The 26,566-nt window shown below is 32.2% G+C and overlaps 1 protein-coding gene across 2 annotated transcripts; it reads left to right on the top strand.

Moving 5' to 3' along the window:
* The first annotated feature begins 153 nt into the window (after positions 1 to 153).
* On the top strand, positions 154 to 24,374 carry LOC124534352 (inositol polyphosphate 5-phosphatase K-like). Of its 2 annotated transcripts, XM_047110144.1 has the most exons (10): positions 154 to 338; positions 441 to 560; positions 745 to 970; positions 6,325 to 6,500; positions 15,213 to 15,458; positions 16,567 to 16,720; positions 18,922 to 19,098; positions 19,317 to 19,460; positions 22,102 to 22,297; positions 23,866 to 24,374. In XM_047110144.1, exons 1-10 carry the CDS (start codon positions 325 to 327, stop codon positions 24,060 to 24,062), a joined length of 1,650 nt encoding a protein of 549 aa, XP_046966100.1. In that variant the 5' UTR covers positions 154 to 324; the 3' UTR covers positions 24,063 to 24,374. The 2 variants fall into 2 exon arrangements, with proteins under 2 accessions (XP_046966100.1, XP_046966101.1); XM_047110145.1 differs by lacking the exon at positions 18,922 to 19,098.
* The last annotated feature ends 2,192 nt before the right edge of the window (positions 24,375 to 26,566 follow it).

Consider the following 26,566-nt stretch of genomic DNA (forward strand, 5'->3'; position numbering starts at 1 on the left):
TTAAATTGTACACATAATTTATTTTGAATATTTTTAATATGAACTCTATTCTACTATTACACTAGATATTATTTAATATTCGGAATTAGGTAACTCGATAAGCTGGCAATAATTAGATTGAATTTGTCAATTGTCATTCTGCTTCTAGTTTTATTTGATAATGGTCAGTAGTTCAGTACTGTGATGATGTCGAATGTGTTTTCAAATCAGTACATTCTTATCTTTCACCTGTAAAATTCTTTAAAAACATTTGTTAATCCCAAGAATCATAATAGAGTTGTTTTTAATTGACTTGTTTAGTGTCGTTGAATCAGATATCGAATAATGGATACCCTGAAGTGAGTAAATATTAAGTGATACACATAAACAAAATATCTTATTTTTAAATATAAAATAATCTTTGTTACTGATATAGTATTAATGATGTCAAATTTTTCCAGATTTTATTTCGTGACCTGGAATGTCGCAACTAAGTCTCCAGGTCAAGACCTGAACTCATTATTGGATTTTCCATCTCAGTTTAATAAAAACAAACCTTTACCAGATTTTTATGTTATTGGGTACGTTTTATTTACGTGAATTATATTCTAGCTTCACTCAGTTTTTTAATATTATTATTAATTAATTTTAACAAGGCTTAAGGAGGTCAAAACAAGATAAGATTTCTACTAGTTGAAAGTATATAAAAACATGTATAAAACTTTCTATCCTACTTTAGATATAATTGAAAGAAATTCTTTTTAGATTACAAGAAGTAAAATCTCAACCACAGAACATGCTAATGGACAGTCTGTTCACTGATCAATGGACATCAATGTTCAATAAGATCCTGTGTAGGCAGGGATTTATAGTTGCTAAAAACATAAGATTACAAGGCATCATGCTGCTCGTGTACACGCAAATGAAACATGTGGTCCACCTCAGAGACATCGAGGCACAATACACTAAAACAGGACTGGGTGGTTTATGGGTGAGTTGATTTTCCATAACTTATAATTGTTATAATTCCTAGAATATGTTACTGTGATTAATTATTGGTGTGTAATTGTTTTGAGCTTGCTGACTTAATATAAGTATGATGCAAAACATTGTTATGGTTGCTTTGCAGGTTCTTTGAATTAAGTAAAACTAAATATTTAATTTTTAATTTGGTAATTGTGTAATATATATGTATGTAATGATATCCGGAATAAAAGAGCTGTGTTTTTATTATTAAAGTAGCAAGTAATGCATATGAATAAAATGCTATCTTTTGCTGAAATCCTCGGCAAATATTCTCTTGATTCATTTTTATCATTGATAGTGAAAATAACTAAAAGTAATGAAACCACAAATGTAAAATCTAGTTGGTACATCCTTGTATGTGCATCTTGGTGACATTGGAGTCCTTTATAAACCTTAAAAAAATTAACACTAACTTGCAGGCTATTTTATTCTCATAACAATGTATTTTTTTAAAAATTAATATATTATATAAAATATGAACAATTCACATAAATTGAAACTTGGAGATATTATTGTAAAATTGGAAAAGAAATGATATCAGTAAAAATACATATTATCAAGGACTATATATTATTCTGTGCTTTTTTCAAAATTTAAGTTATTTATAATCAATATTAGTGTAATTTGGGCTTAAATAAAATATATAAAATGAGATAAATAAATAGTCAGTAAAATTTCAATTTTGGTCATTGCAATAAAACATAAAAAAAGGCTGAAAAGTAAATAAGGTTACTGTCATATATCTCTGAATGATATTAAACTATTGCAAAGTTTTAATCTATTGTTATATAAAAAAAGTTTTCATTTATTTACTTTAAGAGTCTAACAAAAGGAGTTATTGGACCAACTTCTTACTAATTATGTTGAAATAATGTGTAATTTTTGTTTAATAATATATTTGTATATTTATATAACACTTAAACATACTTTATAACTCATTAGGCCAGTCAGCTAGAAATAGTCTAATTAGCTATTAGAAATAAGGGTCAACCTCAGAATGATAATGATCTTAAAATTTGAATCAACCTTAATAGTAATATTTTGTGCCAGATTCTTAAGATATTCAAGGTCATAGTCCAAAATATTCATTAAAATCTTGTATGCTTAAATTGATATTTGCACTTATCATAAAGGTTGTACTGCATAATATTGCCTACAGTGTTTTTTTATACTATTTATTATTATCGAGATACGTAACACGTAAATACGCTTAGAGTATGCACTGCTCTGCCATAAAGTAATGTCATTCGTGAATCCAAGTATGATATAGTAGTAATAATATGTTGATTTATCGAATTACGCAACCTGTACTATGACTTCGCTATACAGCTTTTGTTCATCATAAAACTTTTAAATTATCATAAGGAGAAATTATAGGCCGAAGAGACAGTTGTATGATAACTCATTATTTATGTTGAGTTATAAAACTATCGATTCGCTACGGCTTGCTACGTAGTAGATAAACATATGCAACCTTACTCATAAACGTTTTTAACGATTTCTCTCTTTCCGTCATTTTAAATTGGAAAATCGATAGAAAAAGACATTTGTTTAATCAATTACTCTACGAAACGTTAATGGGCTAAGTAGATAATATTGCGGTCTTTTATAGTCAAACTATACAATAAATGAATAAATGCCCCATAGTGGCAGCTGAAACTTTAGATCACAATCTATATTTATTGTATACATTATAAAATGACTAGATAGACTTAAAACCTCAATCTATATACGTTCAGTAAAAGGCTTCAGTTTGTGGGTTTTTTTATAAATTGGATCGGAATATACTGCGCTAGTCAATCTAGAATAATGGTGTAATGTAGAAATTGTTATCAATATATTTTTAATCATAAACAGCAGCAGTTCTATGGTTATCGGTATAATATGGTTTGTCGAATTCTATAAATAGAAAATTAAAAATGTTACTGCTATATATAAAAGCAAAAAGTAAGTAAGAACGAACTTGGACTATAATATACTAGGCTTGATAATATAATAGGTAGGTCCGGGCTTTACACGGTTACGATAATGCTATTATTTATTATTTATATACAACAACTTTTAGACTCAAGAATAAACATATAAAAATACAATTTACTGCTTTTTTAATTAAAATAAGCATGTACGCATTAGAATCAATTCACAAATCAATTTGTTTTTGATGAAAATCGCATCCAAATCCGTTGCGTAGTTGAAATTTAAGCGTTCAGGCGCCGAAAGCCTTTTGAGTGCTGCATCATATTAAAAGCTATCATCTGTCATTACTTTTGCGCTATCATAAGATTATATATTGTCAATCACAAGTTATTCAGTGTAATTTTGGTAATCAACTTATTTATTTTGGAAATAAAACGTATAGAGGTCATCCCGTTAGCTCTTGTTAATTATGTAATTCAGCACACAAAAATATGTATGCACATAGTTGTCAATTTTTAATATTCAAATTTGTGCCTAATGATTTCATATGATGCGTTTCGGCTAACGTTAGTTTGTGCTGTCAGCACATCGTCTTTTTAGTTGTACTCCATATTTGGCATGACAAAATCATAACAATTTATTATTAGATTATTATAATACATTAATCAATCAGTCAGTACAGGGTTCTCAAACAATTGTGACATGTCGTAAATAAAAATATATTATTCCTTCGGTCTTTGAGTATTGGCTAGCCTCATACCTGGATCCGTCTCTGAATATTATATGCCTCAGTATCTCAAGATAGTCTACACGCCAAACGTTAATCGATTCAAACATGCGCGATTTTCATGAATATCTATTATATCTTCGGTGAAAACGTCATTATCTGTAAAATATTACCTATGACTCACAATCGGTTGTATTAATTGTCTGATATCGATATTATTGTCCATTTTAAATTTGTATGTCTTCGTGCAGTATCATCAGCCATTTCTATATAAATCACCGATGGAAGTTAGTTACCTGCATGTGCTTCATTTATTATTTTATTAAAAAATATATATCTACCCATCACATTATCTAATTCACAAATATGACTAGCCGTTAGTGTTTTGCAATTTGGTTCAATAGTTTTGCACATGTTACAAAATATTTGTTTAAACGTGTGACAAAAAAGACGTGTATCGTTAGGTAAGATTATCAGCAGTCGATGCCTACTGGTCTTATAATATTTGATGTTAGTATAATGAGGATATGTCATAATAAAAACAATGGGTCGAAATCCGTTATCTTCTCCATCTGAATATAAACATCAAGTAAATGAAATAATTGTGGTAATTGAAAGGGAAGATAAAAAATATAACTGTTCTTGTTATAATAATAAATATCTTCAAACTATGATTATAAGAACCGATGAATGACAAAGTAAACTAAAAGTAAATTTTAAACGAAGTTTGCGGGTGCGAATTTGTTTTATTACGTTGCACAAACTATTTCAGATACGCGTAACAAGTTTGTAACGTAATATATAATAAGCATACGTAGACATGCTCCGTGAGATTTTTGTAATACTTGTGAAACCATGCCATTTGAAGTTGATGGACAAATAATATAATACAAACTCAAGACAAAAAATAATACAAAAGACGTTATCTTAACGTCAAATCAGTTAGCTCTGACGCAAGTATATAAATATATTTCTAAAATATCAGTGTGATGATTTATACGATTAATAATACTGCAACTTGTCAAGATAATAGCTAGATCGAAATCTATAATATTGACTTGTTGACTACCCCTTATTTCATTGATATATAGACGAGATGGCTTAAATGGAAGTCGTGGTTTTTTAAACATCCCTACAACATTCAAATAAGCACCAAATTTGTTAACTTAAAAAGTGCCTCCATTATGTCGTGCTCGTTAAGTATAGTGACAGCCTGTAAATTTCCTCTGCTGGGCTAAGATCTCCTCTCCCTTTGAGGAGAAGGTTAGGTATTATTTCACCACGCTGCTCCAGTGCGGATTGGTAGATTCACATTTGGCAGAATTTCTTCAAAATTAGACACATGTACGTGTCAAACAGTCAAGTGCCGAATGATTTTATTTCGCTTGAATTATGTGTCTAATACCCACTGCAAGATATACTTACATCTCGAATAATTGCTTTCCACCTAGGAAAGTATATAATATATATAAGTAATAATATATATAAGTAATAATATATAAGTATATTAAGTAATAATATATGAAAGCAATTATACAGGCTCCTTAACAGAAAAAACTTGTCCAACTGTGAGACATGAATGTGTTGTAACTATAAAAATTAGAGAAGGAAATCATGTTTAGTTCTCTTAATCTTCTGATGACAAAAATAATCTTATCATAACTTCATATAATACTAATACAAGTTTTGTTTATTATTTTCCTGTAATTTTTGGCAAGAACGTAAAATTCACGTTCGTCGTGTCAATATTCTAAATTTAAAGCAGTTGAAACTGAGTTGCGCTACTTTATATAGTAATGATATATACTAATCCTTTTCCGAACCGGGCTACAACTTCTGTTTTAAGTTTTATGTAAATGGGTGTAATAGTTTTTTTAAATTGGCTTTACCGAAAGTCGTCCCATTTATGAATAAAATTTAACACAGAACCGACTGCAAAAATTTAAATTAAGATACTGTTTTATACTATTCGCTTGCCATTCGCTTGTTTTAAATTTTTATGTAACGAAGTATGTGCAAAATTTAAATGTAACGTGATAAATACTTTGAGGTATATGGGAAGTTCGAACTTCTTGTTGCAATTTTCTTTTCACTAGCATTGGACGAATATGGGCATATTTGTCTGCTGCTGGACATAGATCCAAAATCACGACACTGTAGTCTTTCTTCGGCTACTTGCATCCAGCTCCTGCCAATTTTCTTTTATTATGTTTAAATTTTCTAATGACATACTCAGTAATATTGACACGAAGTAAAATATGTTAAGCCAATGCTACATATAATTCACTTAAGAAGCGATTACATTAACAATTGTTTAAGATTATACTGGAACTGATGGGTTAACGCTAGGAAGACCTACAAGTAAGCTAGATTAGAAGTTACAATTTACAGTTGTCGTAACATAAACTAAACCGTAATAGATGCGTCAATAGTTTAATTCTGTCATATCGAAATAAAAGCTAAGTTTTGTTTCCTTGAAAATATAGGCATTCTCTGAATTAAAAAAAAATTAAACTTCATTGATGATTAAACATTTTAAAATTGTAATAATGTTCGTTGTTACATTATTATATAACGTATTTATTCAATTCGAAAGTGAATTAAATTGGGAAGTACTGCACCCAGTTCGTGTAATGATTCAAATCTTTCTGTACAGTGTCTGTTATTTGTTGTAGGGTAACAAAGGAGCTGTGAGCGTCAGGTTCAATATTTACGGATGTTCGGTGTGCTTTGTGAATTGTCACTTGACCGCCCACGAGCATTTGCTAGCAGACCGCATTAACGATTACAACACCATCATCAAGGAGCACGGCTATCATCTTACCGAGACTTCAAATATTCTATATCACGAGTAAGTATGATATATAATTACTAACGACCCGCCCCGACTTCGCACGGGTTCTTTATATGTATCGTTATATAATGACCAAATTGCATAAAATTATTATTAATTGTAGCCTTTGTATTATTATGATGTACATCCTATATTACTGTAAAAATTTCTTTCAAATCCGTCCAGTACTTTTTTCGTCATAGAGTAAATAACACCCATCCTCCCAAACTTTCGCATTTATAGGTACTATTAGATAGTAGGATCGGATTTATATGGTGTGATTCAAATTCAAAATTTCTTATAAACTTATAGTAAATTTATAATATACATATAAATATGTAATCACATTAGTTTTTTTTTTTTTTTTTTTTTTTTTTTTTTTTTTTTTAAGGGGCCTTTCTAGGCATCCTATATGTCGGCCCCATCGTTACACGCTAAATACAAACAAAAAGAGTAGGACTAAATCAGTTTAAGAGAATTACTAACAAATTCATATATTTTGATTGCTGAAATACTGGAAGGCTTACTAAGAATAGAATTAAAAACGCCAATGTTAAATAAATTTAAATTAAGTTCGCATTTTAGTGTTTCTCTCAAACTGTGGTTACGGACACATGACGACAATAAGTGTGAAACATCTTCTAATACACCGCATACTTCACAATTGGGAGTGTCGCTTTTCCTCATCAGATGCTTAAACTTGCCTAGTGGCATGTGTCCAGATCTAAGTCTAAATGCTATGACTAACTTATTTCTATTAATATTACTATTTACAAACCAGGGTATCCGAGGAGGCTCAGATTGAATTGTCCTATACCAAATCCCCTTAAGAAGCGATCTCTCATTAAAGTACTCATTCCAAATTTTAACGCAAATAATTTTGAATTTTGCAAAAACTTCAGTATAGTGTGGTTTTATATGATAAACATCTCCAATACTAAGAGCTAAATTTGCCAATCGATCCGCCTCCTCGTTACCAATCAGACCAATGTGGGATGGAATCCACTGAAATTTTAAAACAATGTCCCTACCTTCATATTCTTGTATCAATCTAAGGATTTTGTATGCTATTGATATTCCATTAATGCCTTTAATACACTTAATAATATGTTGAAGAGCACTTTTGCTGTCAGTGAGAATAACCGACTTTCGTACGTTAGTCCCGGAAATGTATTTAACCGCTTCATAAATAGCTAATAATTCAGCTGTTAATATAGATACTGACTCATTAATCTTAAATGTTTTGTAGTAGTCATGTTTCGGATCGTAAAAAGCAGCACCTACACAGGATTTACTTTTGGAACCGTCAGTATAGACCTTGTAAAATTCTGTGTATTTGTTATTGATTTCCTGAATAATTTCAATTTTTAGAGTGTCAATTTCATACGATCTCTTAGAACTTTTAACATAATTTAAATTAGGCATTATTATATCATCAATTTTAATATTACTTATCCAAGTGTTCAATGAGAACAACTCCAACACTGAAAAGCTGTTTATAACTTTAATTTTGGTTTCACTATGTATCGTTGCAAGTAAGGGTTTCTTTTTATTGTGCCAATATCTTGAGTTAAGCACTGCATCTAAGGACTGCCAGAGCATAACTACAGAATCATGCCGTGAACGTGCCTTAATGCAATACTTGTATGCTAAATATTTCCGTCTAATGAACAAAGGTGTCACCCCTATTTCATTCTCCATTACGTGTATTGGGGTACTACGAATAAAACCGCCTATGATCCTGAGCGCTTGATTTTGAATTTTATCGAGTTTTGTCAGGTTAGTTTTAGCAGAGTTATCATACAGAAAACAGCCAAAATCCATTCTGCTACGTATTAACGCGATATATATTTTACGTAAATGTTTCGGATGAACACCCCAGCCTGCTCCAGACAAAGTTTTAAGAATATTCAGAGATTTTGTAGATCTCTCACAAATTTCATTTAAGTGGTTTGTCCACCTCAAAGATTTATCCAACCAGACGCCTAAGTATCTTATGTAATTTACAACTTCTACAGATTGACCATAAATTTTAAGGTTTACTTGTTGAATTTTGCGCTGTCTTGTAAACAAACATAATTTAGTTTTGCTAGGAGATGGTTCTAAACCAATCAGCCTTAATTTTTCTACTGCTATATCAATAGCACTTTGCATTTTGTAAATTAGCTCTTGCTGATTAGCTACCCTGACATACAACATGAAATCATCGGCATATTGACTGATGACTACATCTGGAATGTTGCTTTCTGTTATTTCTCGAGTTACAATATTAAATATGAGTGGGGAAATTGGGTCTCCTTGTGCTAAGCCCATATTAGTCCATCTAATTATATCTGAAATTTGCTTATTATCACCTACAATTTTTAGGTGTCTTTCACTGAGGTAGTGCCATAAATACCTGCATATAGAAGAACCAACGCCAATATTATCAAGTTTTTGAATAGCTTCAGTAATAACAACGTTATTATACGCTCCTTTTATATCTAAAAAACAAGCTAGAGTAGACACGTTATTAGAAAAACCTTCTTGAATATACGAAGTTAAATGTGTGAGACAGTCTAAACAAGATTTACCTCTTCTAAAGCCAAATACGTTATGAGACAATAACTGATTTTTTTCGACAAACCACTCAATACGTTTAGTTAGCATTGAGTGTAAAATTTTGCAAATGCATGAAATGAGTGCAATAGGTCTTAAACTATTATTTTCTACAGAGTCATTAGGACCTGGTTTTGGAATCGGAACAATTTTAACTTCTCGCCACTGTTTTGGTATTTGGTTGGTGAACACAATGCGGTTATAAAGCTCAAGTAACTCTAATTTAGCGTTTAAAGGTAAGTTATAGATCATGGAAAATGTCACTGCATCTACCCCAGGTGCTGTGTCTTTCTTTTTTAAACAAACTGTTAATTCTTGCAGAGTAAAATTTGATTCCAAAACAGTATTTTTGGAATTTAATTCAGGCGCTGATGCTAAAACAAAATCGGGTGCTAGCATATGCAATAACTCTATCTTTTGTATCTCAGATGGCTGAAATTGACGTTTTTTATAACCTTTTGCCCATCTCATTCTATCCCACATAGCGGGGTTTGACGTCTCCTCGCAAATACCGTTACACCTGTCTTGCCAATCAAGTGACTTATAGCGAGATATGATTCGTGTACTTTGCTGAATTTTTTCTTCTAACTTACTAAGATTGTCGGGTGTTGGATTGCGGCGAAACATCTTTAATGCTAGCCTACGCTGGGCAACAGCCTCAGATATGGGCGGGCACCAATAAGACTTTGGTTTAAATTTACACGTCGGGTTATCACATAATTTTAAATCTGGTATATGTTTATTAGCAGCCATATTAATTTTGTCTATAAAATGATCATATCGTCGTTGTATATTTTGGATATTTATAGGAGGTCGAAACGATTCTTGAAGAGTATCACGGTAGGAAACCCAATCAGCCTTTTTATAATTCCGTTTTTTAATCCATTGTAACTTTTCTTCTGTATAGTTTAAAGAATACTTAATTATTAAATGATCACTACTAAAGTTTTCATTGGTAACTTGCCATTTAAAGTTAATTGCTATATCCGAAGATACGAAAGTAATATCAGGTGAAGATTCTTGCAAAACATTCTGATTTAACTTAATTCTCGTTGTTTCACCGTTATTAATTGAAACTAAACCAAATTCATAACATGCATCTTGTAACTGGTTACCTCTTGTATCACATTTATTTCCCCAATTGGTATGGTGAGCATTAAAATCTCCGGCAATTAAACTACTTTTACGAAAATCTGCAAAAATTCCATCCCAATCGGCCTGAGTGGTATGAACAGATGAAGGACAATAAACAGATACAATTTTCTTTAAATTACTACAGTTAAGAACTTTGACACAAATTAATTCTATTCCTATACTGTTAACTTTAAAATCAGAAAGACTGGTTTTTATACTTTTATGTACTATCAGTGCTACGCCACCGTAACCATCGCTTCGGTCTTTTCTAAATATATTGTATCCATAAATATTAAGATCATCTTCCCTACAAAGCCATGTTTCACTTAAAATTGCAATATGTATCTTTTCTTGATCTAAAAATGCTTTGAATATCGTTAGTTTCGGTTTCAAACTTCTGCAATTCCATTGAATTATGTTCAAAGATCGTATATTGACATTGCTAGCCATTGTAAAAATTAAAAAAGTTTTGTAAAATGTCGCTATTCTTAATTAAGCCAATCACAATTATCTTCATTTCTTCAATAAAAACTTTTATAAACAGATTTATTTTATCCTCAAAAGTAGACGATGAGAAGAATATTTCTTTAACTTTATAGAGCAGTTAAGTAAAGTCAAACCTCTTTCTTTTCTTTTTTTCATACTCTTTTTCTTCTTGACATTCTTCTCTTCCGAAGTTTTCAGTGATGCATTCGACGTCCGAAACTGCGCCTATGCCATTATTCCCTTTTTTCTTCTTTCTTCTAACTTTTTGCACCCCAGATACAGCCGTTTTTATGTTTTCATCCTCTTTTTCGCTATTTTTTAATTCTTCTAAATTGTTTATATGACTCTCAGTTTCATTAACTAAAGCATCTCTATACGTCTTATCTAAGTTCTCATAATTTGGGCGGCGATAATTGATTACTTCAGGTGTCTTTTTTTCATTATTTCCAACTTGACTTAAAGGCAGTTTACTGTTGTATATAGCCAAAGCTTTTCGATATTTGCAATTCTCCTCAGACATGATTTTCCTAATCTCCTTCTCTTTGTAAAACACCGGACAAGACATCTTATCAAGGGCCATATGATCTCCTTTACAATTAATGCAGGAATATATTTTTGTTTCACAGTTAGGATGAGTTTTACCGCATTTTGGGCAAAATTCCTTTTTCAAAGAACAATATTTCTTGGAGTGACCATAGCGCCAACAGAAAGAACATTGCGTGACAGGAAATGTGAATCGTTCCACCTTAAATCTACACCCGTATACTAGAATATACGAGGGTAAGGTGGAACTCTTAAAACACACTCTTACTGTTTCACTGTCAACCCAGTCGCCATTGTCCAAGCACCTCTTTAATCTTTTTATTGATAAAATTTCTATTTCACTTTCAAAACTTTCCTTCAATTCTTGTTCTTTAATATCTAAATCAATATTCCTTACTAAGCCAAAAATAGATAGTAACCCTTGAGTTGACTGACAACTATAATCTAGATCAGCAAACTTTTTATTAGTCAGAAGTTTATGAGCGTTTTCTTTGTCCTCAAACTCTATAATCACTTTATAAGGGCTTTTATATTTAACGTTTAATATTTTTTGTATGTTTTCTTCTCTCAATAATTTGGCTAATGCCATTTGTTTAGGTAAAATAACTTTTGACGTAACACTAACCTCAAACTTCTCTAATTCCTCTGGTTCACTCATCATTTCTGTATCACTACTTCTCGATTTACGTATAGCCGGCCGTTTACCGCGCCGCTGCGTCACCGTCGTAAACCCGTCCTCATCGACACTCGCACCACTGCTGTTGTGCGAACTTTCTTCTCGCTGTCTTTTTTCCCGTCTTATGATTTCATCAAATTCATTGTAACACAAATTATTAATTTCGCCTTCCGATTCTTTACTTATTACAGACATGTTTACATTTTATTATTTTATTGAGGGTAGGCAAAAAAAAAAACTTTATTCAATAACTGAGAAAGCGTCCACTCTGAAGCAGTGCGTTCGCACGAATGAAATCACATTAGTTGACGCTCGGTCCTTTGCGTTTTGTCCCAAAGACATGGCTAGTTAATCTCAAATTTCATCAAATTCTGTTCAATGGTTTGGCCTTGAAAGAACAGTGTTACTTTTACTATTTATGTATTTATTGGTATAGGCGAACATGCATCAATATACTTATTGATAAGTAGTTAGGGAAAATTTGTCTAAGTTTAAACACAAATAGTGACTTAATGTGGTAAATACAGGCGCTAGATCGATAAAGACAATTGTTTTAGTTTAGTAAACAATAGTGATAAACGGCTTCTATATAATATACATATTTGTATAATTTTATATTAATAACCTAATTTAAGAAGTTACCTAATCAGCATTGTTATCGAACTTATCTTTTTTAAATTATTAAAGTATTTTGATTGAATAAAGGAAATGCTATCTAACAAAGTACCGTGTAGATATCCATCTATCTATGGAGTGTATTTGTACCGAATATACATAATTAGTTACAAATCTAAATCTTTTCTCACAAGTTGATGTTTAATAGTTGTCTCGAATGTGGTTTTAATGTTAGAAGCGTAACGCGTATTCCTTATCAATCAGTATCAGTTGTTATCTATAAAAGCTTAGTATCTCTTAACTTGAAGTGGTTTCGCCATACTATTTATTTTTTTAAATATATTTCTACGAATTCGAAGCAATATAAACGAAACTATGAACTTGTTTTTTTTTTATTGATACATAGTGAGTTTGTAACTCAACTCGACTTCGATTAGAATAGGCTATACCTATTCTAATCGAAGTCGAGTTGAGTTTGAGTGAATCGAAGGAGTTAGTGAATAAAATAATAATGGCGCTTTATAACGCAATACTAAAATCCATTGACCCCTTCAAATAAGCTTGAAGGTTATGCTAGGAGTGCCTGCGACTTTTATAGTGCTTGGTTGGCTGTTAAACACAGCTCTGTTAATATTTCATTTAATTTTACGCGTTTGAATTCAACAAAAAAATATTATTGTAGTCTTAAGTTACTCCTTATTATATCAGTTATCTGTCAGTGAAAGTTCCGTCAAAATTGGTCCAGCCGTTCCAGAGATTAGCCGGAACAAACAAACAGACAAAAATTGCTTTATATGTACCATGTATACATACATATGCATGAGTAAAAAAGGGCCATTTTAATATTACATACAGACACTCCAATTTTATTATCTGTATAGATTTTATGCAATTATGCATCTCAATAGTACGTGATTGATGCATCTTTATTTATAACTATGAGTCGCCCGCGGCTAGCTCGCTTTTAAGGGTATTGGTTGTCATGTGTCAGGCAAAAATTAGATTATTATTTGGACTCCATTTCCACTTACCATCAGGTGGAGTTGTGTCATATGCCAAACCGAATATTAAAAAAAAAAACAGTAACCTATGTCCTTTCTTGGAGTTAAAATTTGCTTCATAGCAAGTTCAGCGGTTTAGTCGTGATAGAGTGACAGACATACAGAGATACTTTTACATTTATAATATTAATATAGATAAAAAACTAAACTTACTTAGTATCAGCCTGTACATTTCCCACTGCTTGGCTAAAGGCCTCCTCTCCCTTTGAGGAGAAGGTTTGGAACATATTCCACCACGCTGTTCCAATGCGGGTTGGTGGAATACACATGTGGCAGAATTTCTATGAAATTTGTCACATGCGGGTTTCCTCACGATGTTTTCCTTCACCGCTGAGCACGAGATGAATTATAAAGACAAATTAAGCACATGAATCAGCGGTGCTTGCCTGGTTTTGAACCCGCAATTATCGGTTAAGATGCACGCGTTCTAACCACTGGGCCATCTCGACTCTACTTAGTACTTCAGTTCAATTTAATTTGACTTCAAAATGCAGACAACAAATTCGCCGAGTTTTTATAGTATGTCCAAGAGTGTCTGTTTGTAATATTTAAAAAATTAACATATCTATTTACGATGTCGACCAATTGTATCGTATAAATTAAAATTTATTTATTTGTATTTTATCTTTCTGTGATTAGAATAGCGTTTATGTTAAGCTTATGCTTTAATACGTAAACAATCACGATAAACGGCTTGAATATATATTAATTCGTACAAGCTAAGCTAAACATACAATCTATATACATATTTTTTAGACAGTTATGAGAATAGTTATTCAATTAATTTGTACATTTAGTTTAAATTTTTCTTTTGTTACTTTACGCATCAATTTTTCAGGCGGTATTGTATATCAGAAGTATATAAAACAAATGCTCGATATACGTAAATTTTATTTAGTGATGCATAAGTTGGCATTATGGGCTTAAAAAGAAATGGTTCATTTCGCTTTCGTGCTTTATGACCTAACAATATATTAAATATTAGTTTCTAAATATATACTGCAATTGTATGCTATAAACAATATGCTTATAGTAATAATAAAATAGGTAAAAGGTTCTAGTTATGTTATTATGTATTTCAAACATTAAATTCTATGCGGAAAACGGAAAAAAATAATAGTTTTTACTATATTATCCTCGTTTTGTAACAATATTTCGCTGTAATAAAATAATTGAGCCTAGAAAATGAATTATAATTTTAGTATTTTATTTAATTAAATCTATTTGAAACAAATGATAAACATCTTGATGGTGTTATTCTTTTTATTCACTTGAAATTAATGATATCCAAGATATTCAGCAAAAACTAATTTCCTGTATCAACGATCAGAAAAATGTCACATAAAACAGAACTAGTCGGTTTTTAAATTGATATTAATCTAGACGGAGTCATCAAATCGAATACAAATTTTAATTATAATTGAGAAAATTATATAGAAATTTGAGGTCTTTCGAATAATAACTTATTCTACCGCCAAACAACAGTACTCAGTATTGATGTGTTAATGTCTATGGGCGATGGTGACCACTTACCATCAGGTGGCCCAAAATAACTTATAAATAAAGATCTGTAAATATTAACAGGATATTTTCCACTGAAACATAATCAAATTTCAGCTACGTGTTTTGGATAGGTGACTTGAATTTCCGTACTCACCACCCAGCGAACAGTAGTCCAACATCGGAGGAAATCGTGGAAGCATTACAGAAGGTGGAAAAGGACAAGTACACTTCGCTTCTGAAGCACGATCAACTGCTTGCGGTGATAGAAAGCGGGGAAGCGTTCTCTGAATTTATGGAACCAGAGATAAGATTTCCGCCCACTTACAAATTTCACATGGGCACTGATGATTACGACTTGAAGTAAGTACGAGCCGTGGGTGTGACTAAACATTTACATAGCGCTATCTTTCCAAGATATAGATTTAAATTGATAAGGTATTAATAAAATGATGGCGTAAAAATATTGATCATTTTACGTGCAGATATTATGATAATAAGTTACCTATGATAAAAAAGGAACAACTACTATTTTATGAATAAAAATTATGGATTAACTTTTATTTAGTGTAACCAATAATTAAGAATATTTAACATACTGTATTGTACAGTCAGCATCACAATGTTTGGACGTTTTTTTATTAAAACCAGTCAGAACTGGGAAGAATTAGAATATAGTTAAGTTGCTAGATTTGACAGAATAAACACAGAAAAGGTCTTATTGTTACTCCTTAACCCAAGGACGGTATTTTAAGCTCTATGAGAAAATATAGATAGTGTAAAAACAAGTATAAGTCTTTGCGACGTGTGTTTTAAATGTGGCTATTTAATTTCCCAACTCTGGTATCAATATTATTGTTAAAGATATAATTAAAATGTTTAGTATTTTTAGTGTTTTTATATAATTCATTTCCTTTATAAATAATTGTTTTTAGTTAGGTAATTCAAAAATAGTTCTTACAAAAGTTTCTACTGAATTGCTTTTGAAACTTTATTATAGTTTTAGAAATTATGATAATTTTTTGTTACTTTGATCCTTTTAGTTGTATATAGTTGTTATTCGCCGCTTTATTCGCGTTTTAGAGGTTGCTCTTCATGAGATAAGCACAGAAAAAAAAATACAGACGAATTGATAACCTCCTCCTTTTGGAAGTCGGTTGAAAAGAGACTGAGACCGAAAATTTATCAAATTCACTTCCATAGTTTGGTCGTGAAAGAGTAACAGACAGTTACTTTCGTATTTTTTATATTAGTATAGATTTAAACTGTTTACGGTTGTTAGTACGTGTGGGTCAAATATCAAATTGAAATCAGATCTAGATATTTTACGCACGCTTTTAATGCTGCAGTACAATGTTATTTGTTAAATTTAATATGCATTTAAAAAATACTTAAACTTTTATGAATTGATACACAAAATAAATGCAGCCGATATTGAATAATTAAATAGTAATAATCTTGATATTTTCAGACGCAAACCATCATGGACGGACAGAATATTATATAAAGTGATCGCTAATAATTACGAGAACATCACGCTCAGAGCCGACCTGGTATCTTACCACCACATACCGCACTACACGGTCAGTGACCACAAGCCCGTGGTCGCGCAGTTTAACATTAAGGTTAGTTTTGATTAACACCCTATATAACATTCAGCTTATTAATGTAATTATCGCTTACTTTCTGCAACACAAAATCAACTTTATCACAATACGAATAGGGTTCAAGTTATACTGACATATGTGACGTGTAGTATGTTTTCAATATTTTTTGAAGCGTTCTGACGTCACATTTAATGATTTATGTTGTAGAGCTGCAAGTGTTGCCGTCAAGTCATGTAGTTTTGAGTTCAAGGTTGTCGTAAGGTTACTTTGTGTTCGTACGAGAAAGTGTTAACGATTAATCCTATTTATACTTGCATGTTTGTAAATATTATTAATTAATTGTTAGTAAAATTGTTTTGGAATGATGTAGTTATTTTAAAGTGTAATATATTTTGTCGAAACGCATAAGACCGGTTTCTGAGTAGCGTATTAAAATATCGAATTATGTAACAGTAAAGTAAAGAGAAATATACTATTGAAAAAAGAAATCAAATCCTATTAAAATGGAATGTAAGTCACGAAAAATTTAAGTAATTCGACATTTAGCTTTTTTTCTTTTTTTTATGATATAGTTTGACGGACGAGCATATAGGCCACCTAATGGTAAGTGGTCACCATCACCTATAGACAATGACGCTGTAAGAAATATTACAATTCCTTACATCGTCAATGTGCCACCAACCTTGGGATATAAGATGTTACGTCTCTTGTAGTTACACTGGCTCACTCACCCTTCAAACCGGAACACAACCATACTGAGTACTGTTATTTGGCGGTAGAATAACTGATGAGTGGGTGGTACCTACCCAGATGGGCTTGCACAAAGCTGTTTTTGCTTTCATTACATAAGTAAAAAATGACACATATTTCACTTGAAACTACATAGTTTAAAGTATGAGGTAAAAGAAAATCCACCAGTAATAAAGAAAAAGCTCTATGCATATTTAGGCGATATGCATAACAGCTTCCTAAAGGGTTGCACGGTTTGCACAAACATTGTTTAACTTAAACTGGACTGGACTATTCGTAGTTTACGAATAGTCCAGTAGATATAAAAAGTGGATTTTACCAAAGATAGTCTTTATATCTGGACCAACACCCTTGAGTTTATGTTTATATCACCCGTTTGTATTAAATACCGCATGCACGGCAATGCGCTCTAAGAGCACATCGTGAGCAAACCTGCATGTGTCATCTGACACATGCAGGTTTTCTCAGGATTTCTGTGACCTACATGTAAACGAATCCGCTATGTGTTATTTGCCAAAAAAATCTCCTTAAAACGAGAGGAAAGCTATTAGGGAATTTACTAGGTATTTATTTAAGTACCTACGGCACATTCTTAACAGTGGCGGATTTCTGCCGCTAGTAGGCTATTCAATTTTTGCCGTCCCCCACTTTTTTTTTGCAACATTTATGATTTGTGTTCTATCGTCCTATTACATCGGCTTTTTCCCGTTATTAGTATGATATAATCATATCAAATCATCAACTAGGTGATATTTCTGTCAGTTACAAGATTATTTTTCCAACCCGCTATGTTGTGACGAAAATAAGGATTACGGACGTTATGTGTATACATATAATTATAAGTTTTTTTTTTTAAATTTCTGTAAGACATATTTGGGCTAAATTTGCCGTCCCTCTAAATTTGCCGCCCTAAGCTCCAGGCTACTTAGCCTATTGGTAAATCCGCCACTGATTCTTAACCTAATTCGACATATTTGTTCGAACTGAAATGTGTGATATCTATTTTACGGATACTTCAGTATACATAATTCATCTTTTTTTCAGCTATTTAGCTCTTAAATAATCGTCAAACTGCTATAAGTAGCTTAATTATTTTGTAATTTTGACATTACCAGAAATTTGTACAGAAACCGGTCATTATGTATTTATTACTTATTTCCATCGACAAGATATAAGAGTTGTAGGCTTTCCAATGCTTTTTATACTTCACGATACTTTTAGCAAATGCTACCTTCTTTATAATTTTTTACCATTCTAAGCAACTTACTGTAATTTTGCCAAGTAACTAGTGGGAGGAGCAGAGACTAGAGACAGTAAATAATCAATCAGCGATGCTTTTATGTCTTTCTTCTTCTCAGTGCTTTCTATGTGCTATTCTGTCTTTGGATATCGCTCTTAAGTATCTAACACAAAAAATAATTGCTTTATTTATCATACCATTTAACATTTTACAACTAATTGCACGGTAGATTCGCACCTCTTACTCAGTAGCTGTGCCGAAGGTCAAGAAGGCACAGATACGCATGCGATCAGCTGTAATAGAGCCTGAAGGTATTGCTACAGCTTCAATGATTGAACCAATCGCTGCATTTTCTGCTATAGGAGGAAATGTCATGTCAGATTCAAATGAATCTGAAGCTGATGAGGTAAGGCTGTACAATAGTAATTAATTGCATGATTAATGATAATTGTTTGTGAATTTTAAATTTTGTACCACAAATCTGTAAATAGGTGTAAATAGTTAAAATCAGATATTATCTTATTATATCAGATATTTTATTATTTCTTTTAAAATAGTCGTTTTTTTTTTACATTTATTCAGACCCATAGATTTTAATGTCACTAATTTATTTTTTATTTTCAGGCGTTCTCAAACTTCACAGTTAAGACGGTGGAGTTCGCTCCAATCGTTCGCATTTGGTACATCGGAGATGCAGATTTTAGGACGCAGTGCACGCTGTCCCCCGACGTTGAGATCAATCCTAATGATTGGATTGGGATATATGATGTAAGCTATTATTATTTTTTATAATTTATAATTATTATGACCAAGATATTTTTAGGTTACTTTAAAAAAAGAATGATTGGAATGTCATTTTTAAATTTAATTTAGGAAGTGTGGTGTATTTTATTTCTGACGGTAAAATCTCAGTCCATTGGCTCGAGCATTGTAATCTGTAAAACCATTATTTACACCGGCAATGCACCGCCAAACATGATACCAAATCTCATATGTGTATAGACATGAGATTTGGTCTCTTGAGCATATGACACCAGTACACCCTTCAAAAAACCTGCAACGGTAAAACATGATAGAATAAATAAATTAGTGGTATATTTAACACTAATTTATTTATTATATAATGTTCTACGACTAAAATATTGGGATTTTGTTGTTATTAAAGTTCTATAGCCTAGTCCAATAAATTTACATATGCCATGATATTTGTTCAATACTCTACTATTACTTTACGCCTCAAACAGTTCTTGATTTTTCTATAATTTTTTAAAATTATAAAATTTTTAATCACGACCAATTATAATGCGCCGATGTCAGACGTTTAATGAGATTTTTTAACTCTTCTGTTTGGAATAGGAATATACATTCAAAACAACATTTTCCGCGAATTAATAATGAACAAGATAGATTTTTTTTTTTTTTTTTTATTTTATTTATTTATGGTCCACAAAACAGATTATTACTATTACGAAATATTTCACTTATAAAAATCAAATAACATCAGCACTTAAGAATACATTGTATACATTACAAAAAACAATAAATGAAAAGAAAAAAATATACAGAAAAATATGAACAAGTTATGACAGTGAAAAATAAAATGAAATTATGAAATGGTGAAATGAGGAACTAAATAATGAATAAGAAAATAGATTTAATCACTATTATTACTTGTTAATTGAAAATATTGAAACCAATTGTTTTCTAAATAGATTTAGGTTATTGTTGAAAATGTCAATACCCTCATCCGCGTCCTTTTCGAGAAAAAATTTGTTATATGCGCGACAGATACGACCGATAGGATTATGATATGATATGTTGTTATTGTATACGTCCAGGGTAAATATTCTAGGGTGTCGGTATTTAAAGTTGGTGTTTATGTTGATGGATCTTAAAAGCAAGGGTGAATCAATAACACCGTGTATTATTTTATGCAAATATACTAAGTTATTGCAGTTACGACGCATTTCTAGTGTTTGTAATTTAAAATGACTAAGCCTGTCATTGTAGCATTCGAGTTTACGTCCGTACTGATAGCGAGAACTGAGCAATCGTAAAAACCTTTTCTGTACGGCTTCTACCTTTTCACAGTGAGTGGCATAGTTAGGTGACCATATAACCGAGTTATATTCTAAAATACTGCGAACTATGGAACAGTAAAGTTGTATAGTAGTTTTAGGCCTTTTAAAACTTTTAGTGCACCTGCTTATGAATCCACACAATCTGTTACTCTTGTTAATTATGTACTCGTAATGATCCCTAAAAGAGAGTTTTTCGTCAAATATTACTCCCAGATCTTTTGCGGTGGATTTGCGTGAAAGTATGTTTTCGTTTATAGTGTAATCAAAAAGTACTTTTTTCGATCTTTTCAGTGTAAAGCTTATTACGAAGCACTTTTCTATATTTAGCGTCATGTGATTATTAGTGCACCATCTGGAAAGAGTATCTAAGTCCTTTTGAAGAGATATAGCATCATTGACGTTATTAATCGAAGAAAACATTTTGAGATCATCGGCGTATAGTAAAAATTGACACGACAACTCTTTAGCTAGGTCATTAATAAATAATATGAAAAATAAAGGTCCAAGGTTCGACCCCTGTGGTACCCCAGATGTAATTGTTGCGGGGGAGGAAGTGTACCCTTTGATTGCAACTAATTGTGTTCTCCTGTCTAAGTATGATTCTACCCATCTTAATAAGGAGCCATGGATTCCGTATGCTTTTAGTTTGCTACAGAGCAATATGTGGTTTACCTTGTCAAACGCTTTTGAGAAGTCAGTGTATATCGAGTCCGTTTGTCCACATTTCGCAAAAGTGTTGCAAATATAGTTCTTATATTCTAACAAATTTGATGTAGTGGAACGATTTTTTACAAAGCCATGCTGTTTGTTACACAGTACCGGATATACGTGATGATAAATTTTATCGTATACGATAGATTCTAAGATTTTGGAGAAACATGACAAAATACTGATAGGACGGTAATTTTCGCAATGTGAACGGTCTCCAGATTTATAAATTGGTATAATATAGGCAGTTTTCCAGTATTTAGGGAAGATACCATTGTTCAGGGACATGTTGAACAGAATAGACAGTGGAGTGCTAAGTTCTTGAGCACATAATTTTATGAAAGAAGGTGGAATCCCGTCAGGGCCTGCACCCTTATTTTGATCTAGATTCCTGATTTTTTGGCATATTTCATTTTTAGATTATTCAATATGTCGACCAAAGATGTAGTTTCAATACAATGGCAAAATTATTTTAAGTAAAGACAATAAGAATAAAGCCTCCTTGTGGTTGTATTAACTTATTTAATAAAATCCAATAAGAATAAAATATTCCATATTTTACATGTGCAATATTGTCTATGGTTTGTTTGGTTCTACAATGTTTGTAATTTTGTTTTCAGGCCAACTTCCACAACCTCGATGATTACATAGCGTACGAGTACCTGGCTAAAGTGAACCTCACCGAAGACTCGTTGGAGTCCGGTCAGCCTCGGACGATAACGCTGAGCTTTCCCGTCGGCAGCGGAGTGAGGACGCCTGGCTTCTACAGGTTCATATACTTCAGCCAACCGAACAACGATGTCAGGAGTGTTCTGGGTTTGTATTGTGTTTTTATTTTATATTTAACTAGCAGTTGATAGAATACAAACTAACTCAAAATGTCATGTTAGTTTAAGACCTCTGGTATACCGCGTTTGTATATATCACCACTTTGGGTATAATATCTAAAAAACGCTTAAATACGTATCTACTCATTTTTATCCCGAAATCCCTTTCCGAGTGGGTGTCAGGATATGTTATTTTTTATATATATATATAGACAATAGGAATGCCGCCCGCTAACTCAGTTGTTGTCTTCCACGCAGGATATATTAATTTAAATAATTGTATTTAACTTACATGACTTTGTATTTTTAAATGTTAAAAAAGAGTAAATACTGAGTTTTTTGCCGGTTCTTCTCGGTAGAATCTACTTTCTGAACCGGTGGTAGCTTCACTTGGTTGTAAAATGACGATTCAAAAGTTCTTGTAAAAGCCTACTTGAATAAAGTTTATTTTGATTTGATTTGATTTGTTGACTTGTAGTGGTCTCCATCGCTCTTATGGAACACCAACCGTGGATCTTTGGTTTTCTGCAAATATACTGATTTATTGGTGATTTAAAATGAAATAAGTAACGTTACCTACATAATTATCACCAGCAATGATAAAGTAATTCGATTATTGTATGCGTTCAATGTAAAAAAATCCTTCCAATTTCTTTCTAAAAAAATATGATTAATATATCCAATACCTTGTGTATATTATGTGTACCGCAATAAACGTTAGGAAAAGCCACGCGACATTTATTGTTTCGTCGTCATCAGGCGTTTGTATCGTAATTGAAATCTGTATGGGTTTATTAATCTGTATGGCCACTTACGCACACTATACGAAATATATTACGTATATAACGCTACGTCAAAATAGAATTATCCACTGCTCATATACCCGTCCTTTTTCTTTGCATGATTTAATGATATCTTCTTTCCCGCTCTATACGTAATATATTACGTATATAACGCTACGTCAAAATAGAAATATCCACTGCCTATATACCCGTCCTTTTTCTTTACATGGTTTAATGATATCTTCTTTTCCGCTCTATTTGAAATATATTACGTACGTCAAAATAGAATTATCCACTGCTCATATACCCGTCCCTTTTCTTTGCATGGTTTAATGATATCTTCTTTCCCGCTCTATACGAAATATATTACGTACGTCTTTTTTTTTTTCCTTTTTTTATGGTACAGGTTGGCGGACGAGCATATAGGCCACCTGATGGTAAGTGGTCACCATCGCCCATAGACATTGACGCTGTAAGAAATATTAAGTATTCCTTAAATCGTCAATGCGCCACCAACCTTGGAAACTAAGATGTTATGTCCCTTGTGCCTGTAGTTACACTGGCTCACTCACCCTTCAGACCGGAACACAACAATACCGAGTATTGTTATTTGGCGGTAGAATAACTGATGAGTGGGTGGTACCTACCCAGACGGGCTTGCACAAAGCCCTACCACCAAGTACAAAGATAAAAGTAGTCAAAATAGAATTATCCACTGCTCATATACCCGTCCCTTTTCTTTACATGATTTAATGATATCTTCTTTCCCGCTCAGGTATATCCGAACCGTTCGAGGTCAGCAGCAAAGAGGACAGGTTAGTAGCGATCGACCCGTGCGTCGAGGCGTCGGCGAGCACGTCGGGCGGCGCGTCCAAGCCGTCCACGGCCACGACGGACATCTTCACGGACTTCACGGGGCTCGACGTCGCCAAGCTGTCCCGACACTTCTCAAACGACCTTACCTTCGACTGACTAAAAGGTTACTTGCCTGGTTCGCCGGCAACTAGACGAAGAGATGCTCCTTAACTGTATTCATCTCTTCATAGAAGGTCACGTGACTTGCTCACGTCCTAAATGTCGTAAAGCTATCTGCCCTATATAAGAGAATCAGCTTATTTTCAGTGAAATATAGACTATGATTAATGGTTATAAAGTGCATATCATAATTAAATGGCGATTGTACTTTCAATATTGAGACGTTGATAATTATCAGAAATGTATCATATAAAAGTAATGTATAGTACGAAACGACTTAGATGTAGCATCGGCAATTTGTAAAACCGATCACATCCGAATCATCTAATCACTATCCCAAATTATCGATATCAATTTGACACGTCGATTTATATGCACTTGCTTTTTCGAATTGTACTGACGCGAGAATCTATAGCGACGAATAGCGTCGAATGGCGCAATAGGGAGCTATTTCTATTGGTTGTGTCAATCGGCAGTAATCGGTTTTATTGAATTTGCCGATGCTACATATAAGTTGTGTCGTACTATAATTCATTTTAAAGAAAATGTCACTAAAGTTTAAGGCATGTGTACTTCAATTGCAGATTTTCGCCTGTAAATTATTAAAGTACAGTCAGAGTAAAAAAACCGTCACTTTTCAAATTAATTCCTTTATCAAGTCTTAAATTCTTATTACCTTTTGAAACTAAAGCACTAAATTGACAAATGCATATACAATTAAACTTACATAGTGTGATAACTTGGTTCAAAATAGTGTAACAACTTTGGACTACGTGTTATTTTATATTGATATAAAAACTTTTTAGTGGCGTAATTAGACATTCCATATTTAAATTAGATATGATATACTGAATTGTCAAAATATGTCTGTCAGTGTCATATATTCTCGGTCGGTAAAGCAGATTATCGCTCATACTGAGCACACGAAAATTGATCTTAAGCGACGAACCTTTTCTTACCCCGACTGTACATTTATTTAGTGATATCATTTTTTTTATTTAATAAATTTCACTCATAGAAAATATATTGTAATAGTCACAAGTAGTCACAAAATTAATTTAAAGCGTAAACTTAGTTTTGTAATATTTAATTAATCGTTACAATTAAAACAGTTTTGAGAACATTTAGGCCGTACAATTTTTGGTATGACATATATTTAAAGAGCTTTGTAAAGTGTATTCATATTAACGTCGCAAGCCGACTGACAAAGACTTTAAAATTACAAGGTCAAGTTCATGACACTTTTTGATGTAATTTACCATTCCAAAAACAAATATTTGTATGTTATATAAAATGAACCTTATGCCCTTAATATACGGCATATTTTTAATATTAAATTGGCTAGGTGTAAACAATAAATATAGAGCTTCATTGTTCGAGCAACACCCCATGGCTTTAGACAATAAATATTGTATTGCTTGTTGTAATATAGTTAATAATAAAATATATTTTGTGATTCCGTTAGTACAATTTGTATAACAATGTACATTAGATATAGATTTGTAGATAATATATTGTAGATAATTGTTATGTAAAAATTATGCCATTATATCTCGTTCAATGATTATCTTAAGGGTAATTAAATTAATTCCACATGCATCACATACTTCGGAATAAATATTGTGCATCGGTTAACATAGTATTTAATGAACGATGTCATCGAGACGGTATATAACATAGAGTTGTTCGTACCAATTAATTTCGTAGTCGATTTATAGTACTACACAACTTAGATGTAGCATCGGCAAAATTCGTGAAACCGATCACACCCGAATTGAGAACGCTATCCCAAATTATCAATATTTATTTCTTATGTGAATATGATCTTAACACAAACGTAATAACTTGTAATGTGACGTGTCATTAATTTGACACGTCACTGACGACAGAAACTATAGCGACGAATAGCGTCGAATGGCGCGATAGGAAGCTAAATTTATTGCAAAAATCGGCAGTAATCGGTTTTATTTGTTTGAATTTGCCGATGCTATATCTAAGTTGCGTCGTATATACTTCGATGAACTATACACAACTTGGGGTTATATCAGCTCTGTATTATTCCATCAAACAAAAATACTAGTCGTTAATGATTTATTAAATAATAAGCTGATTGAAACTACATTTGTATTGTTGTTCTTAGAAACGCTCATAACTTTGTAATAGTGTATGTATTTAACGACCGAATGAATTTTTCCAATCGATTTTGTAAAGAACAATACGATTGTTGATGCTCATTTTTTTCTGAAGTAGTAAAGTAGATAAATAAGTAAAACTTAAAATAATATCTATGCTATGATGACTGCTCTGATGGTTTGTAAGCTTATTTTATGCAGTCAAGTCAGATAAGTTATTGTTTTCTTTCTAGAACTTTCTGTAGCAACCTTTATTGCTATACAAATCAAGTACTGTATCTGTATAGTACTGTACTGGTATAGACTATTCAGTCATAGTCTATACAAACTGATAATTTTCGCGTGAACATTTTATCCGATTATTAAAAC

The sequence above is a fragment of the Vanessa cardui genome, chromosome 12 (genome assembly GCF_905220365.1).
Source record: "Vanessa cardui chromosome 12, ilVanCard2.1, whole genome shotgun sequence".
Classification (NCBI taxonomy): Eukaryota; Metazoa; Arthropoda; class Insecta; order Lepidoptera; family Nymphalidae; genus Vanessa; species Vanessa cardui.

Coding starts and splice junctions, on each gene's coding strand:
- LOC124534352 (XM_047110144.1), top strand. Junction 561..744: donor CCAGATTTTTATGTTATTGG/GTACGTTTTATT, acceptor AATTCTTTTTAG/ATTACAAGAAGTAAAATCTC. Junction 16,721..18,921: donor TCGCGCAGTTTAACATTAAG/GTTAGTTTTGAT, acceptor ATTGCACGGTAG/ATTCGCACCTCTTACTCAGT.